We start from the raw sequence: 16580 nt of genomic DNA, 5'->3' as shown, positions 1-16580 counted from the left end.
CCAGCACGCTCGAATTTGCATTCGAAGCTGTGCCAATGCGCTGCGATTTTTATTCTTTTTCAGACGGCAGCTAGAAGAAGAAGAAGAAGAAGAACTTTGAATCAGAAGATGAAGATGAACAACTCGAATTTGTTCCCAAGCTTTTACATGTATACCTACCTGTACCATACTAGGTGATACCTTATGTTCCATCTTGCTTCCCAAACCGCATGATTTTCCATTTCCGAATTTCACTTGTGTCCGTTTGCATCCTCTTGAGTAGTTTCTCTAGAATAGTGTCATCACCCTTGTACAGTAGTCTGTAGAGGGACGGCCGGAGAGCGGTTGTTGATGGCTGTATAGTCGTGCCCGGTATGCGATAGAGGATGCTAGAGCACGAGCCGCAGATGGTTCCTAGCGTACGGAGAGCTATCGCTATCTTAAGCGCCCGCAGTTGTACTCTCTACTCCCACCAACTCACCTCTCGTCCATCCATCAATCAGCACATACGAGATATCCCCACTCTCATCCACCATGGGCGCCAACGACGACGACGACTCCAGCCTCTGGAATGACAAACTATTGCAGACTCTCAAGGCGGAGCACGATCGCTTGTTCCACGACTTACGCACCGAAACCACACGACTCGAGCGGGATTTCAACACTGCTGCTGGTAGTAGTGCTGGCCCCTTCTCTGCCTTTAAGAAAATCATCGATAACGGCATATCCTCCATCACCACCGCCCTCCACCCTCGTCCCTCCCACTCCGCCGAGCTGGACGTGAAGTCGAGGATGCAGCGAGCACAGGATCAGCAACGGGCCGAAGAGCAAGACATTTCACAACGATGGACGGGGAGCACCGACTCGCCCGATCACATCCAGCTGCAGAATTCGAGAAGAAGTGCACAAGAGAAAGAAGAAGCGATCGATGCGGCAGCTGAGCTACTCGAAATGGCTCAGATGCGCAACTCGGATGTCCCCACAGAGATGGTCGAGGCCTTGTATCGTGATCCCGAGACGAACGTGCTTGACGTGGACATACTCAGTGGGATCACATCCTTTCATCCACACTGGCTCTCCGTCAACTGGTTCAAGCGAAGTTGCTACTCACCCATACGACTGGAAGCGCATCCCCAGCTGGGCGAGCATGGTGCCAAGTGGCGAGCCGCATTTGAAGACCTCCTCAATGCTTCCTTGGACAAGCCTATGGGACCCTCCATTGAACGAGTCGGCATGAGAGTGCCCCATGGTCGGCCGCAGTCTACTTTCACTGGACCTGGCCTGGAATGGATGCTGAGCTTGCAATGTCGTGGTATCCTGCCTATGCAGCTTCCACGCACCTACAATCATGTACACGCAGTACGTGAGCTCAGACAATCGTTTGTCACTGATCTTCTGGAGCAGCGAAACTTATTCTCGAACCACACCCGCCCAGACTCGTCAAATGATTCGCCTTTAGCGGCCGACTTCCGGGACTTGGTCTCTGAAGTGGGAACAAAGGCGACTGCAGACACGGAAGCCGAGCCTTTGCCCGTGCGCTTTTACCCTGCGACGGAGCAGGATCTCTATGAATCCTCCTACTTGTGTCCAGTGAACCACGAGGGACGAAGAAAGTCAGATGGGCAGGGATGGCCATCACAGGCAAACACTCCAGATGAGAACGAGGCATCGGACGCTCACAAGGTTTCTGGCGACGACCGGGCCAAGGGAAATATGGCTTGTGAGAATGAAGCTGATCTCCAAAGAGAAGATCAATTGCAGTCTGGCAACCAGCCCGACTTATACCACCCCGAGAGGTTAGCTCTGTTTCGGCGGTTATATGCACTGACCGGGAACGAGTTCTTTGACGACCAACAGGGTTTCGTCCCACTTGCGAAGCTCAGGGAGATGGTAGGCCGCCTCCAACAGGAACACGAGAATCTGGAGAAGATGACTGGGCACAACATGAGTACAACACGTGGGGACTCGCAACACCAGTCCAGTCCAGATCTACCATCACGAGACACCGAATCTGCACAAGAAACCACCTCCAACTATAACAACTTGCAGAAGCAGGTGATGATGATGCTGCTGGAGAAGCAGAACGACTGGCGACTGAGTGGAGCACGTGAGGAGCAAAGCGAGCGTGCTCTCATCAAGAACCCAGAGTCCGAGTCCTATCCCACGGGGGAAACGATGAGCAAAAAACCTGATATTATTTCCACCTTGACCACGACGCAGACTACACGCCTGCCCGACGGGACCGTCACGACCAAAGTGGTGCTGAAGCAACGCTTCGTCGATGGCCGAGAGGAAACTACAGAGAGTTTTCACACTCGAAATGAAGCACATTCTGACGAAGCTTCCCAGCGAGATGACAAGTCTCAACGCGATGAGAAGTCGACGACGAAGAGAGGCTGGTTCTGGTCTTGAATTTCTTTTCTCTCGTTGTTAGTGGTGGGCCTTTTTTGACGATTTGATGATAATGATGATGATGAATGGGATGTGGCTGGTGATTTCGGGTCCTATGATGGTGTTCAACTCTTGTGTTGTAACAAAACTAACCAGTGTTGTGGAAAGAGGCAAGTGGATGGATGGATAGGGCTCTGATATCTCTCAACTACCTATATGTAGCTCTATACAATATATCCGTCCGAATCGAATAGTTAATAATTCTACCTCCTAGTAGACAAATAAGTGTTCTCTATTATGCTATTTTCTCCTACTACCACTAGTCTTCGAAACACCTCTTCCCAAAGCCTTCATGTTCCCGTTCAGCCACTACTCCTCCACCATCAGACTCCTCCACCACCACCACCACCACCACCACCACCACCACCATCAGTAGTACTAGTACCCTCCACACCCTTCTTCAAAATCCCCTCCTCCCTCTCCCTCGCCCGTCTAGCCTTCTCCTCTCTCACCCTCCCCTCCAATTCCTCCACCCGGCTCCTCATAGGCCCATACATGGCCTCCACAGCCGCCCAATTGCCCGCTTCGACTTTATTTTTTCCTTGGCCTTTTGCTAATAAATATCTTTCCGGCGGAAGACGACTTGCATGCGATTTTTCGTCGGCGGCTGACGCTTCTTCAACATACAAAGCGATAAAATGCACATTTTGACCTTTTTGATCTCCTTTGAGTTCAATGGTGGGACGGTCAGTTTCGTAGAAGAGGCGAATGAGAGGTTGGTGATAGATGCGTTTTTGGAGCGTGGCTTTGGCGTTGGGGTCGTAGGTGGTTCGGAGGAGGTGGAGGTGGATATTATCATCGTCTGCTTCTTCTTTTCCTTCATCGTCTTTCGCTTCGTCAAACGGCCGCCTCGCAGCAGGAGGTAACAAACTCCTATCCTCCTTCTTAGCCCTCTCCAATTTCGCCTCCCACAAATCTCTACACCACCCTTCCGCCTTTTCAAACCCTCTTCCTTCAAAATCACTCAACACCACAGCAGCGACATACGCCTCAAACACATCTCCCACGATTTTATTATACCCCTTATTCCCCCTCCCACGACTATCCCTCAACAACTCCCCAATTTCCGCTCCCACGGCTATATTCTGATCAAATCCATACCTTCGCGACAATTCTGCCAAAGTTTCATTTTTGACTAACAGTTCGCGGACTTGCGACATGCGGCCGGCGGGGAGGTGGGAGTAGGATTCGTAAATGAGGCGCGAGGCGAAGAGTTCAATGTAGGCGTCTCCGAGGAATTCGAGGCGTTCGTAGGTGAGATCTGATGTGGCGAGTTCGCGGCTGGTGGTGTAGAGGGATTTGTGACAAAAGGCGGTTTTTTGATATTGTGGCTTGATTGGGGGGAGTGGTGGTAAGCTGGTGGAGGTGGAGGTGCTGGTGGTGGTGTCTGCTGCTGCGCTGCTCGGTGGTCGAGTGTTGTTGTTGTTGTTGTTGTTGTTGTTGTTGTTGCGATTGCGGTCGTGTCGGTCTCGGTGGCTCTGGCTCGGTCGGTGGTAGCTGTTGGTCTCGGACGAGTGATGATGTCGCTTCGAGGCACTGGAGTAGCCGTCGCCATTGTGAGGGCGTTTGTGGGTTGTCATTTTTGGAATTGTGCTCTCCTCGGCGCACTGTGGTGTTGAAGACGACAGCGAGGAGATGAGCTCCGGTTGTGGGATGTTTGCAGAGAGAAGAGACAAAAAGAAGAAAGCCGCTCGCTGTACTTGCACTCGGTCTTGGCGCAGCTTATAGAGTACTCCTCTCCTACTTCCTATGGCCCTTGTGAACTTGTCCCAAGAAACAACTGAAACTGATATATAGACAATGGTAAATTACAAAATCAATGATACACGAGTATACAAGTTCAACCATCTTCCCCTTTAGAGTCGCCACCATCCTCCACAATATCCATTGCATCCTCATCCTGACGCTCTTCGTCCTTGTCGTCCCTCTCATCTTCACCCTCATTACTCTTGGACGCGCGACCTTTGTCATCCTCCTCCACACTCGTCGGGAAATGCAAATGCTTCCAATCCTCAATTTCCTCAATCACACTTTTCAATCGATCTCTCACGCTCTCAATCGCATACGTTCCCAGCAATAATCTCAATGGCGGGTATTTGCAATGTCCCAGTTGCCAGACGAGTTCCGCGGATTTGACAGCACTCGTAGGCTGACGATCGGAGAGCCATTGCACAACACGTCTGGCATGGCCCGCGGGTGCCGTGGGCGTGTCATATGGTGCCGAAGGGCTTTTGACCAAGAAATGACCATATTTCTTAATGGCAAATGATTCATCTGCCGCTTTGTCGTCCAATCCGGTGGGCTCGTCAATGCGCAGGTGGCCTGGCTCAACGAGACTGGCTTTGATTCCAAAAGCATCAATTTCGTAGAGCATACTCTCGATTAAACCTTCGGTAGCATACTTGGTCGCACAATATGGCCCGAGGCCAGGCACCCCCAGCGCTCCCGATGTCGAGGAGAAGATGATGTATCTTCCCGCATTATTATCACCATCCTGCCGAGCCGCAGCTTGTTCGCGTAAGAGGGGCAAGGACAATTGGATGATGTTCAGGGTTCCCATAAAGTTGGTTTCGAATTGTGAGCGTAAATCGCAATCGTCCTGATCCTCGCAGGCTCCAATCACACCATAGCCTGTGCAGCTGTTGTTGAATGGTCAATGACTGTGCTGGTCTCTCTCTCGCGCGCTCTCTCTCTCTCTCTTTCTCTTACACACGCAACATTAAATCATTTCCCGCACGCACACACACACTCACTCACTTGACGATGATGTCGATCCGGCCCCAATGCTTCGCGCTCTGTTGCACCACTTCTTCCACCGTCGCTCTCACGCGCACATCACACAGCAGGCCCTGACATTGCTCATGCCACCCCTGCATCTGCTGCATAGTGTTCTCCATACTCCTCCCCACAGCCGTGACATGATCTCCGTGGCTCAATGCGCTCTTCACCAGACTGCGCCCAATGTGTCCCGTGGCTCCAAATATCAGCCATACTTTGGGCGTCGAAGGATTGGTTTCGCTTGGCGGATCAGTGGTGGCAGGTAGGCGCAGTTTCGGGTTGTTGATGAGGACTGATCGCGGGCAATCGGGTGAGCTCGAGGCCATCATGGATCATCTTCTTGCTACCAAACCGGCAGTATGCAGTGCAGTGCAGTGCAGGGCCTGGATGGGGCGGTGTGGTGGTCGTGGTGGTCGTGGTGAGAGGGTCATCCGCGAGGCCGACGGCACAACAGCAGCAGCATGACGAGGAGGAGGAGGAGGAGGAGGAAAGGGTCATTCACGTACGAGCAGCAGGAGACTCGCTCATCAGTCGCTCTGGCGCAAGTGACAGAAAAGGCATTCTCGGACCTTCTTCTCTCCCGTCATCACATCATTATTAATGCTTCACCAAAAACACCCGTGAATGCGATGGGTTTGTGTATAGAGTTGCGATATGCCCCCTCGGAGTCGCACTCTTGCGCGATACCGACCCCTCAGGGGGGTTTCGAGGCCCATTTCGCGTGAAAATGACGGACTGATGGCTAAAGTCTTGGTCCCACATCCACTGGGCTATTCACTTTGGGATTAGAACGACTCACAACAACAACAACATCACTCTTTGCGTCTCTTCCCAAGCCTCCCGTCCACCTTGGTATATTACTTGTGTTTTTTCCTTTTTTTTCTTTCCTTTCAATGCCCTCTCATGATTCCTTGGCCCAGTTCGCCGTGCAGAGTCACAGAGTGTTTCAAGCAGCGTGAGTCGGATCTGCAACGGTTCCGCGGTGTAACGGAGCGGACAGATCCTGGGACCGGGGATGAAACAACTATAAAAAGTGGCCACTGGCTGGGGTGAATGCCGGAGATGGGATGGTGCAGAGCAGGGCAGGGAGAGGGAGGTCATCTCGCAGATCATGCTTTTTTCACGACGTTTTCTTACTCTGAACCCAGGAGGCTAATATCACGTTTCACTCGTTAGAACTTGCTTTGTGATGGACACACAGACACTTGGACAGGAGGAGGTAGTGGGAACTATAACCATGTCAAGACATTGCAGATCTCATCGTAGACTGCATGGGCCCTCCCATTAAAATACGACAATCGAGAGCACTGCGGCCTCTGCAAGGCACAGCAGTGATGGACCTTGTGGTGTACAGGCCTGGTCAAGAGGTAATCGGTACATACCTTATTATTACTGTATTACTGTAAGTCAAGCCAAGGAAAACTGCCTAAAGCTCGCCATAGTATGACAAGGGTGGCCTTGGGACATAGAACGTACGCCAACGTCGCCTCACCAAATAGCATTCCAGTTGCGAAACCACTGAGATCTCGTGCATAGGCTAAGTAGTTGACCGTTTCCTGCTCATACACACTCTCCTCATGATCCAGCAATACCACTTACAACCCATCTCGCAATGGGAATCTCTTCGGGCCTGGTAGCCACCATTCTGGCATTCGCAAGTACAATTCATCAAGTCACCGCCGCGGCCACGGATTCATGTTGCATGCACGATGCTGGATTTAATGCCAAAGCTGCTGCCGAACGAGCGCAGGAGCTGGCTGGCCACAGCTGGGAATACGGGACAGCATCAGAGGCACTACTAGAACTATACAATCCCAGACTTTCAGTATTTTCGCCTCAAGCCTTTCCCGCTGGAAAAGTGCCCGATTCGAACCCTCGGCTGGTGCCTGCGCTGGCCTTTGCCAAGCGCCATATCAGACTCGACAATGAAACTCTCATCGATGGCGATGGGGCCTCGGGTGATCCGGCTTCCCTGGGCGTGTCTGCCCTCATGATCGGGCAGACCGACAAGCGGTATGCGGAGGCAGCGCAACGACAATTCCAGCATTTCGACAAAGTCCCCAAGTGGAAAAATGGCGCCATCTCTCACCGGGACGACTATGCGGAACTATGGGCGGATTTCATCTACATGGCTCCACCATTCATGGCCTATTATGCAGTGGCCACCAATAGCACGGAAACCATCAAAAAGGCCATTATGCAATGTCTCGCGTACCGACAAGCGCTCAAGCCGAACACATCGAGTGACGCCGTGAGCGCTGGTACATGGCAGCACATCCTCGGACCTGAACACGAGGATCTTGGGCGGTGGTCGACGGGTAATGGCTGGGCTGCAATGGGCATGGCGAGAGTGTTGGCCACGCTGCTTCATTGGCCGCCCACAGCAGTCGAAGCGAACGCACAAATCGCCCAAGCGGATTTATTCACTTGGATCGGCGAGATTTTGCAGGGTGCGATGAGCTCACCAAAAGAAGATGGTTTGCTGCGGAATTATCTCAATGACACGACCTGGTTTGGAGAAGTCAGCGGGACCGCCCTCTTGACCGCGACTGTCTACAGAGTAGCTGCGATGCAAGAAGAAGCGAGTGCTCTCTTCAATGGTTCCGCGCAAAAGGTCAGAGACACGCATCCTGACATCAAGAAGCCGGTGAGTATCATCCCGTTGAGAGACGTGGAAAGATTTTGTTGGTCACGTAGCTAACAAACTGGCAGGTCTCCAACGAGATGCTCAAATGGGCAGACGACAATCGAGCGGCCATTGCCAAACACGTGTCAAGCAACGGCGTGGCCAGTCCAGTAGTCAATCCTCTGGGCTGGGGAGACCGAACGCCTTATACCAAGGGGAGTGCAGAAGGCGAAAGCTTTCTCGTGATGATGTACTCTGCCTGGAGGGACTGTATTGTGGCCGGAGCTCGTGAGTATCTTGATTCCATGAGATGACAAGGAGAGTTACAATGTCGGTGATTCTAATTTTTGCCTTGCAGATCACTGAATGCGAACCCGAGGTTACTCTATCGGGAACTACATCGTCGGTGTAATATGTCGGACTCGTAGACGCTGTCTGGCAACCTCAAGCGCGGGATCATGTCCTTCAAGTCCCCAACGAGATTCATCTAGCAAGGCAACACGCAACACTTTGACTCGCCCAGTCACGATCAAGCAATCAAACAACTTCCGACCCCTCCACAGCAGATCCGCCAGCGTCTCCCATCATCATCATCCTCACAAGTGGAAGAACGAACTCCTCGACAACGAAGAAAATTCCTCGACCTACCAGACGAAAAAATCCGCAACATCAGAAATCTACGAAATTCTCACAGGAAAATTTCAACCTCCAATTTCTCCACCAACAACCCTCCTCACCATCAACATCAACATCGCCACAACCCCATTTCGGGCCTCCTTCTAAAAACCCACCAATGCCCGCCAAAAATACATTCCCATCTTGCTCTCCACGGCTCATGGTCCACCCACCCACCCACCCACCCATCACGGACACGGACATGGACACGGACATGGACATGGACATGGAATCTTTCCCCGCTGATGAAATGCTGTGAGGGCCGCAAAGCAGTAGCGGTAGCCTCTCTTCATCTCATTATCATCCTCCCCATCCTCCCCATCCTCCTCCTCCTCCTCCTCCTCCTCCTCCTCCTCCTTGGATGATGATGATAATGATAATGCTAAAGACGACATGTACAATTTCAGAAAAAGTCCCTTCTGGCTTAGGAGGTACCAAAGCGAAAATTTTGGAAAGAAGGAAAAGAAAAATGTATGATGGGATGGGAAGCGTAATCTGCATAATCTGCAATCTGCACTCTGCATCACCAACGACAACGACAATGAGAACGCCAACGACAACCTCCCACAGATGTCAACGCCAACGACAAACGCCAAGGACAACGAGAACCAAGAAGCTGGACATGTTCCTGTACCTGTACCCTAGCTGTATCTAGCTGTACAGTTGTTCCAGGAGGCGATGAAAGGGGGATTGAGAAAAAAATAAATTTATTTTATTTTCGGGAGGTGGTGGTTGAGAAGGGGAAAAAGGTAGATGGATGAGGATGAGGACGGGGGGGCAGTCGGCTATGGAATGGGGAGTTGGGGAGTACCTGTAGGTATAGATGGGGTTTGGGGGGATGCGAGCTGGAGTGCTTTTGTATGCTGTGAGTGTGGAGTGTGGGGAGGAGGGGGTGATGGAGATAGGGGGAGAGAAGGGGGTGGATGTGTGAGGGAGAGAGAGAGAGAGAGAGAGAGAGCAGAAAATGACACCTATAATCATCGTCTCATTCATTTCACGTCGTCTATGATAGCTACTGCATTGCACCACTTATTTCCGTGCGGGCTGCGAACGCCTTTAACTCTCGGGTCCGCCAGCCGATCCGATCCAAAATTGAAAAGCTCTTTTTCTCCTTGAGCGCCTCGCCATGCTTTGAAAAATCTTCTTGAAAAAACACCACATCGCTAAGTTGCACTACCCCATCACGCCTACCACCCCCTACGGCAGAATCTCCTTCAATTGCTGTTTCTGCTGTGCTGTGAGACTCGTCGGGAACTTGATCTTCACCCCAACGACAAAGTCTCCTCTGCTGGTGGGCGTTTTACTCTTAGGCATGCCCTGATTCGGGAAGCGTTCTACCCAATCCGGATTGGTAGGTCCAGCACTCGACACGGACAGTTGCTTGCCATCAATCGTTTGTACGGTTCGACTCCAACCTGTCAAAGCCTCTTTCAAGCTGATTTCTACCGTATGCTTAATGTCGTCCCCATCACGCGTGAACAGTGGGTGCGGCTTCTCCTTGATGATGAAGTGGAGATCTTGTACACCACCTTCTACTTGATCGCCCATGTCGGGGTACTTGATCTTGCTTCCGGCTTTCAGACCTCGCTTGATCGGTACACTGAGAATCTTGTCTTCTGTGTTTTGCTTGCCAGTCTGGGCATCGTATGTCTTGCGTTGTACTTTGAGTTTCTTCTGTGCACCATTGTACATCTCTTCCAGCGAGACGGGCAGGTTCTTCTCCACGACAGTCGTTTCTGGCTCAGGCTCTCTTCTGCGGTATTGTTGTGAGCCAGCAGAGCGTCCGCCAGCAGGTCTCCCACCAAAGCTCCCGCCGCCGAAGCTCGTGAAGAAGTCGTCATCGTCGCCGCCCAAGCCTCCGCCTCCCCCACCCATAGACCCTCCACTTCCACGCATGAACTCTGCGAAGATGTCTTTGGGGTCACTGAAGCCGCCGAAGGCTCCTCCACCGCCTCGGCCATTTGATGAGGTGAAGTGGAAAGTCCTTCCTGGTCCTCCACCCATACCTCCAAAGCCACCAGGCATACCTCCCGCACCAAAGCCTCCAGCGCCTGCGTATGGATTATCCCCTCCTGGTTCTGGAGGCGGCGGCCCATTGCCTGTTATGAAGTCGTAGCCATAGTTGTCATAGTTCCGTCTCTTTTCAGGATCAGATAAGATCTCGTATGCTTCGGAAGCCTCTTTGAACTTCTCGGCGCCAGCGGGGTTCTTGTCGGGGTGGTTCTTGAGAGCCTGCTTTCGGTAGGCTTTCTTGATCTCTTCTTGCGAAGCTGTCGCTGACACGCCCAACCGGTCGTATAGCTTGGTGTCAGACACCATGGTTGCGGCTTGACCGGAACAGTATTACAGCAAGGTAGGGAGAGTGCAAAGCGAAGTGTTTGATTCTAGGCTGTGGCCCAGAGAGGAAGTAATCGAAGCCAAGTCGCCTAGACAGTCAGGTGAAAGTATGTGGTGAATGGTTCGTATGTGTACGGTGAAGGGAGTTAGGCAAAGGTGATGGGTAGAGCGAGAGTGGTTGGATGTTGGTTCAAGAGCAAGATCAATGGCTGGTCGATTCGTCGATGCAGCTGTCGTCACATGCGCGGGAGCTCGTGATGGAAGCTACGAGACGCTTCGATCGGCTAGAGGCCAGCTTCCTGGGAAGTGCGTGGGGATAGTTTCGAGTTCTAGTTTGTTGCCAATTGCCTCCTTCTCTCGACGCGATGTGAGCTCACCTGTTTGACACTGGTAGTACGATGATATGTCAGGAGACCCTCATACTGTACTACTATATCGTGATTCGGGCCATGCCGCATGCGTCCACTAGGTAGGAATGGATGAAGGTGTTCATCATCGTCACAACGCACGCCCACGCCCACACCGGATGCGTTTGTCCATGCATATATCATTCACATTCACGATAGACAGCAACACATGTGGGGTATTCCATGACAAGTGAAGTGTCTGCATCGATCCCTTTACCCCATAAGGTACGGCCATACCCATTAGGTCCCTCCTCACTCTGAATGCTTTAGAGCCAGTTGTAATAAGAGGTGTAACCGTGTAAGTAGAATCCAGCGCATCGGCATTTCAATTTACCGACTTGGTCCAAGCTTCTCCGCACACATAACAAAACTTTCTTCTCTCTTCTCTTCTCTCCCTTCTCTTCTCCCCATACACCGCTTCCATTAGACAGTGTTGTCAGCAGGCTTCTGGCTCGGCGTCATGCTGGGCCCTGGGTTCCAAAATTGCTGGTAAACGATTTCGAGTAGCGCAGAGGGAGACTGTTGGTACTATAAGAGCTGGCTACGCATTTTTGTTGGTTGTGTAGGCGGCGTCAGAAGTGCCGTACATTTATTTCATCAAGCATCATTCCTGAAAAGAGCTGGGGAGAATACGTACCTGGTATAGCTGTAAGAGCAGTGGACGTGAGACGAGGAGCTGCACGTATAGCGCTGTGAGGAGTACAGTCATGTAGATGGAAAGAAAAGAGACAAGACGGGCTGTCGAAGAGACTTTTGGTCAGTACAACATCTATGGCTGTCGTTGGGACCTCCTCGTGCCTCGAGCCTCTATCGCTGCCTTTGTGTCAGCTTGCGCTGCAGACCTTTCTGTTACCAGGTCGAATCTGATCGTTACAATAGCAGCCTCGTCGCACCATATCTTCCCGAGACCATCTTGCTCCACCATGACACTCTTGCTAAAACGCATGCGGCCTGTGATCCCCTTCGCCCTAAACTGAACCTCCTCCATGGTACTGTAGACGTGTAGCCAGCGAACGACTTCCCCTCTCCGAACCCTCAGCAGAGAGCGCACTCACCCAAACCCGTCCTCTGGCAAGTTCTCCCCCAAGGTCTTCCCCCGTCTCCCCTACTCCAACTGCTCCCCAACAAGCAACTCATACTCCTTCATCCGGCCCGCCAAATCATGCAGCCAAGCCGCCCGCTCAGAGAACAATTCCGCCTCCTCACCTCTCCCATAATGAAACAGCAACCTAGCCACATCCGCAGTCTGATTTCCCACCTGCGCCACATTCTCCGAATATTTTCGGACACCCGCATCAGCAACCATATCTTCGCAGAATTGTTGGTCAATCGGCGCATGCTCCTTCAATTGATCGCTGGACCGCTCGAGCAGATCGCAATACCAACCGGCGACGACTGCGGACTCGTGGACGAAACCGCATGCGTGCAGCCGGGTGACGGTGAATTTGTAGTGCCAGAGGAATCGACGCTCTTGCACTGTGTTGAGGGTGGAGGAGGAAGGCATGATGATGATGATGTGATGTTCTTGTGCATGCAACTTCTGTGTTTGTGGTGGTGGTGGTGGTGATGTTGGTGAGAGAGCGGTGCACTCGGGGTTGATGGAAAAAACAGGTGCTTGCGCAAAATTGCGACTGAGGTTGTGGCAGTTTACCCCTGAGAAGTGCGAAGCGACTTCTCGTCCCCACTACAGTGAGTGTGTGTGTGTTGACAACTCCGGCTGACTGCAAATAGACTGTACGTCTCCCGATGATGACGATGAAGAAATTCTCCAGCAATGGTTTCCGCAGCGGCAGTGGTAGTAGTTGTGGTGGTAGTAAAGCGACCTCCCGTCTGTAATGTTGATGATCGCGTCAATTCCACCATCGTGGTAACATCCCTCTTCCCTTCTTCTAAGTATGTACCTCAGGTGTCGAGTTTTCCGCGCCAACCCAAGTGACTCTTGCAACACAGCAACAAAGCACCAAAGCAAGACAAGACAAGCCAGGCAACATAGTCTTAACTGACAGGTTCCTCCAAAGTTCCATAGCAAGGGCGCACATGGCATACAACAACCATCGACTCACGCTCGCGCCGTTCATGGAGTGTCTGAGACTGAAATGGAAAGTCTTAGTATCTGTATGTAGAATGCCCGCAAAATAAAAATAAAAATGTGTATCTACCTACCTTACCTTACCTCTTACTCCCATAGCCACTAAGGTAGCGAGTTTGCTGTATTCGGCCCCGACGACCATCAGGTAGGCATTGCGTTTTGCGGTGCTCAGTTAAGGTACATTATGTATATACCACCGAGACAGAGACAGGTTTTGACGGCCAGAAAGGTCGGTTTTTCACATACGGGGGGCATGTACGGTAGGTATGTATACTTCGATGAAAATTGCCTATATTTTAATCTCGTTAGCAGGGAAAAAGAAGAAAAGGGAAAGGCTTAGGTAAAATTCATATCGTGACTCTCAACTCAAAAAAATCTATCAGAAGTCGTGTAGGTAGGCAGCATCTCATCCCATTTCATCAAGTTACCTACCTGTACTCTTCTCACCTCTTCCTCGAATTCACATTCCTCCCAGCCCCCACCCTCGTCCTCCCCCCAGCAGCAGCACCACTCCCCTTCCTCTCGCCCGTCAAAATCCCCGGAAGATAATCCTCATCCATCAAACTCCTCTCCTTAGTCCTCCTCTCCAACGCCTTAGCCCTCTCAAATTCCTTCTGATCCTCGGCAAGAATCAACTCATGTCCCCACCCCATTTTCCCACCGCCCGAATTTTTCCCATTAGCCGTCCCATGCACAGGTTTCGGAACACTATAACGATTCCCCCGATTATTCCACTGCATATTTTTCTTCAAATGCAGCGAAAACTCTCCCTGGGAATTCGTCGAGCACGCGACGCGCGTGAGAGAGGGTTGGCCGCAGCGTGGACAGAATTGTTTAGTCAAGTCTTTGGAGATGTGGAAACAGGCGTGGCAGCGGAGAATGTAGGTTTTGATGTGTTGGATGCGAGAGAGGGTTGGGGAGAGGAGGTTGAGGTTGATTTGGAGGATGACGTTTTGCATGGCGAAATCCGAGGTGAGGACTGCGACTTGGAGGGGTTTGGTGGAGGAGGGGGGTGGCGTGGAGGTACCGCGGGCGTCTTCTGCTTGTTTTCTTTTGAGGTTGGAGGGTGTGATCCAGCCGTCTTCTGAGTCGGAGTCGGAAGAGGAGTCTTGTTGGCTTTCGGAGGAGTTTTGTGCAGAGTCTATTTTGGTAGGTTCGGAGGCTGGAGGTGCTGGGATTTCCTTTTTGCTCTCTTCTAGGACTGTAGCTTCCAGCTCAGAGGTCAGTTGTTGGACATCTCCTGCTTCTGCTTCATCCGTTTGTGCGAGTGCAGGCTCAGATTCCGTGGTAACTTCATTTGCTTTTTGCTCGGCCGGTTCGTGGGAAATTTCTGACGCTGGCAATTCATTCTGCTCGCCAGCGGCGTCTTTAGACGGCTCCTCAGCCTGGATTCCTTCTTTGGCAGGCGGCGCGCCATTCAATCCTTTCTGACCGGGCACTTTTCGCAGCCTCCAATCGCCTCCATTTCTCTCGCACTCAATTTCGTATGTCAAAGCGATAATTTGGATGTCAGGCTTGCTCAGAACAGCAAGATCACCCGTCTTACGCGCAAAGTCGGTCACGAACTTGATGCTAGTTGGATTCGGCCATCTCACGGTGAGGAAAGGCTTCAACGTAGTCTCGACTCGTTGTCTCGTGGCGGCATCCTTGATTTCTGACAATATCGCGGGCACGGTGACGAGGTGTTCGGCTTGACTCAAAAGTGTGGAAACTGGAGGCTCATTTTTGATGATTGCTCCGGTATCTAGCACCACTGTGTGCACGATTTTATTGGACGCCATGTTGTGCTGTTGACCAGGAAGGGAGTATCCTTCTTGGTGGCTGGCTGTGAGAAAACTCCAAATAATACTTTACCGTCTTAGATCGCCACGCCAAGGCTTTCTTGGCGAAAAATGTGACTCTGCCTTGCCGTCGCTACCACAAGACTGGTGCTTCTCTTCTGTCCCATTATACCAGCGAGATTTGGAGTCACATGCGAATAGCCTGAACATATCATTTGGGTGCGGTTCTCGAACCATTGTTACATAAGAGACGCGCCCTTCGTCCACATCTCACACCACAACAGGACCTCGCACCTACGAGAGCATTTAAGTGAAGCACAAAGGAACGACTTTACTGCCGCGGTCTCCCAGAGCGACGCGTAACATATATCTTTTTGGCATGTAGAAGAATGAGGTAAGAAGCATGTATCAAAAAATACAGTAGGTATGGATCAACTGGGACTCTTCAGGGTAAGGTAATCTTCCTATTCTTGAATCACCACAGCTGCACGCCTACATCAATGTCTGCTAGTGGACCAAATACATCACCACTCCCAGCGATTCAGCTTCCAAGTTCAGCTTCTTATCATTAAAAAAAAAAACATTTCTGCCTACGTTCTCCCGATTCCTCCAGAGATCGTGAGCAGAAAGAGCATCTAGAGCGCAAGATCTTCACGAGAACCTCTCAAGGCAGCCCCTATGACGATGTTTCGGTCGGCGATGTGAGATAGGATGGAAGAAACATCATCGTAGGAGCCACCCTCTTCGCCATTACAGTTCAAGACCGGTTGTCCACCTTGGGTTGTTGATGTCAAAGGCCCAAAGAGTGTAGTCCAGGTCCAAGACGATGAAATTCAGAAGCGGTAGGCCATCTGTAAAGGTCGACGGGGCTGGGGAGCTGGTAGGTAGTGCTGCAGGATCACTCACACGGCCAATGGCAGTTTTCAGAGACTTCTCTGTAGCATGCTGCACTATCGCGGAGTGCAGCGGAAGTTTCTTCCAGTCGGTCTCGTCGCTGTTGTCTTTTGTGACGTTGTTCTTTGCTGGTGGTGGAGCGAGCGAGACTAAGACGAGGAGGGCGTTTTAGAGTGTCGGAGAGGCTGCGCTCTTGTTCGTCTCGGTCGACTTTGCCGAGAGCCCAGGTACGAGGCTCCCGTGGCCTGCTTTGACCATCGATCTTGTCCCTACCATTCTGCTCCCTTGATAAAGTCACCAGAATACGTGCTGAAACATCATGCTCCGAGAACTTTGCATTGCGGCTGTACAATATACTGGAAGACGTCGAAGATGTTGAGAGTCGGGTGGCCCGGGGGAGCCCTATCCCTTCGTATTCTGGCCAGTGACAGAAGTCTGGGCATTGGGCATTGGGCATTATAAATGTTGGTCGCACAACAAAACCAACAACAACAACACTCTTTCCAATGCATCCACATCAGCGGCTCCCACTACTCGTACCTCAAATCTTTGTGGCACTGTAT

The 16580-nt window shown here is 51.5% G+C and overlaps 9 protein-coding genes across 9 annotated transcripts; 3 read left to right on the top strand and 6 right to left on the bottom strand.

The window, feature by feature from the left end:
• Positions 1-2043: 2043 nt before the first annotated feature.
• Positions 2044-2391, top strand: SEPMUDRAFT_46349 (uncharacterized protein; the record flags this gene model as incomplete). Its single annotated transcript, XM_016908996.1, has 1 exon — positions 2044-2391. The coding sequence occupies one exon, from the start codon at positions 2044-2046 to the stop codon at positions 2389-2391; it is 348 nt and encodes a 115-aa protein (XP_016760457.1).
• Positions 2392-3323: 932 nt separating this feature from the next.
• SEPMUDRAFT_15066 (Ribonuclease_3-domain-containing protein) lies at positions 3324-3698 on the bottom strand (the record flags this gene model as incomplete). Its single annotated transcript, XM_016906320.1, has 1 exon — positions 3324-3698. A coding segment is annotated over one exon (375 nt), but the record flags the coding sequence as incomplete, so codon positions are not given.
• Positions 3699-4233: 535 nt separating this feature from the next.
• On the bottom strand, positions 4234-5820 carry SEPMUDRAFT_150019 (NAD(P)-binding protein). Its single transcript, XM_016905918.1, has 2 exons — positions 5188-5820; positions 4234-5069 (listed from the first exon to the last, which is right to left on the bottom strand). The coding sequence occupies exons 1-2, from the start codon at positions 5535-5537 to the stop codon at positions 4271-4273; spliced, it is 1149 nt and encodes a 382-aa protein (XP_016760455.1). The 5' UTR covers positions 5538-5820; the 3' UTR covers positions 4234-4270.
• A 1066-nt stretch (positions 5821-6886) lies between these two features.
• Positions 6887-8690, top strand: SEPMUDRAFT_88105 (uncharacterized protein). The gene is made up of 3 exons (XM_016910463.1): positions 6887-7855; positions 7921-8122; positions 8193-8690. Exons 1-3 carry the CDS (start codon positions 6911-6913, stop codon positions 8198-8200), a joined length of 1155 nt encoding a protein of 384 aa, XP_016760453.1. The 5' UTR covers positions 6887-6910; the 3' UTR covers positions 8201-8690.
• SEPMUDRAFT_150018 (uncharacterized protein) lies at positions 7717-8690 on the top strand. Its single transcript, XM_016905917.1, has 3 exons — positions 7717-7855; positions 7921-8122; positions 8193-8690. Exon 3 carries the CDS (start codon positions 8201-8203, stop codon positions 8615-8617), a length of 417 nt encoding a protein of 138 aa, XP_016760454.1. The 5' UTR covers positions 7717-7855; positions 7921-8122; positions 8193-8200; the 3' UTR covers positions 8618-8690.
• Positions 8691-9477: 787 nt separating this feature from the next.
• On the bottom strand, positions 9478-11224 carry SEPMUDRAFT_150017 (DnaJ-domain-containing protein). The gene has a single exon (XM_016905916.1). The coding sequence runs from the start codon at positions 10826-10828 to the stop codon at positions 9707-9709; it is 1122 nt and encodes a 373-aa protein (XP_016760452.1). The 5' UTR covers positions 10829-11224; the 3' UTR covers positions 9478-9706.
• Positions 11225-11685: 461 nt separating this feature from the next.
• On the bottom strand, positions 11686-13499 carry SEPMUDRAFT_150015 (uncharacterized protein). Its single transcript, XM_016905915.1, has 2 exons — positions 13417-13499; positions 11686-13344 (listed from the first exon to the last, which is right to left on the bottom strand). The coding sequence occupies exon 2, from the start codon at positions 12755-12757 to the stop codon at positions 12359-12361; it is 399 nt and encodes a 132-aa protein (XP_016760451.1). The 5' UTR covers positions 12758-13344; positions 13417-13499; the 3' UTR covers positions 11686-12358.
• Positions 13500-13696: 197 nt separating this feature from the next.
• On the bottom strand, positions 13697-15148 carry SEPMUDRAFT_150014 (D-site 20S pre-rRNA nuclease). The gene has a single exon (XM_016905914.1). It carries the CDS (start codon positions 15121-15123, stop codon positions 13786-13788), a length of 1338 nt encoding a protein of 445 aa, XP_016760450.1. The 5' UTR covers positions 15124-15148; the 3' UTR covers positions 13697-13785.
• A 725-nt stretch (positions 15149-15873) lies between these two features.
• Positions 15874-16474, bottom strand: SEPMUDRAFT_118260 (uncharacterized protein; the record flags this gene model as incomplete). The annotated part of the gene is made up of 2 exons (XM_016901410.1): positions 15874-16166; positions 16291-16474. 2 exons carry the CDS (start codon positions 16472-16474, stop codon positions 15874-15876), a joined length of 477 nt encoding a protein of 158 aa, XP_016760449.1.
• Positions 16475-16580: the final 106 nt, after the last annotated feature.

Source organism: Sphaerulina musiva (genome assembly GCF_000320565.1).
Source record: "Sphaerulina musiva SO2202 unplaced genomic scaffold SEPMUscaffold_6, whole genome shotgun sequence".
Lineage (NCBI taxonomy): Eukaryota > Fungi > Ascomycota > Dothideomycetes > Mycosphaerellales > Mycosphaerellaceae > Sphaerulina > Sphaerulina musiva.
This window is presented reverse-complemented; position numbering and strand designations above follow the sequence as displayed.

What these genes read in the sequence shown, in the direction of transcription:
- SEPMUDRAFT_88105 (XM_016910463.1), top strand. Translation starts at nt 6,911, where the DNA reads ATGCACGATGCTGGATTTAATGCCAAAGCTGCTGCCGAACGAGCGCAG. An exon ending in ATCCTGACATCAAGAAGCCG is followed by an intron (nt 7,856 to 7,920) that starts GTGAGTATCATC and finishes ACAAACTGGCAG; the next exon opens with GTCTCCAACGAGATGCTCAA.
- SEPMUDRAFT_150015 (XM_016905915.1), bottom strand. Translation starts at nt 12,757, where the DNA reads ATGCCTTCCTCCTCCACCCTCAACACAGTGCAAGAGCGTCGATTCCTC.
- SEPMUDRAFT_150014 (XM_016905914.1), bottom strand. Translation starts at nt 15,123, where the DNA reads ATGGCGTCCAATAAAATCGTGCACACAGTGGTGCTAGATACCGGAGCA.
- SEPMUDRAFT_150019 (XM_016905918.1), bottom strand. Translation starts at nt 5,537, where the DNA reads ATGATGGCCTCGAGCTCACCCGATTGCCCGCGATCAGTCCTCATCAAC. An exon ending in CGGATCGACATCATCGTCAA is followed by an intron (nt 5,070 to 5,187) that starts GTGAGTGAGTGT and finishes ATTCAACAACAG; the next exon opens with CTGCACAGGCTATGGTGTGA.
- SEPMUDRAFT_150017 (XM_016905916.1), bottom strand. Translation starts at nt 10,828, where the DNA reads ATGGTGTCTGACACCAAGCTATACGACCGGTTGGGCGTGTCAGCGACA.
- SEPMUDRAFT_150018 (XM_016905917.1), top strand. Translation starts at nt 8,201, where the DNA reads ATGCGAACCCGAGGTTACTCTATCGGGAACTACATCGTCGGTGTAATA.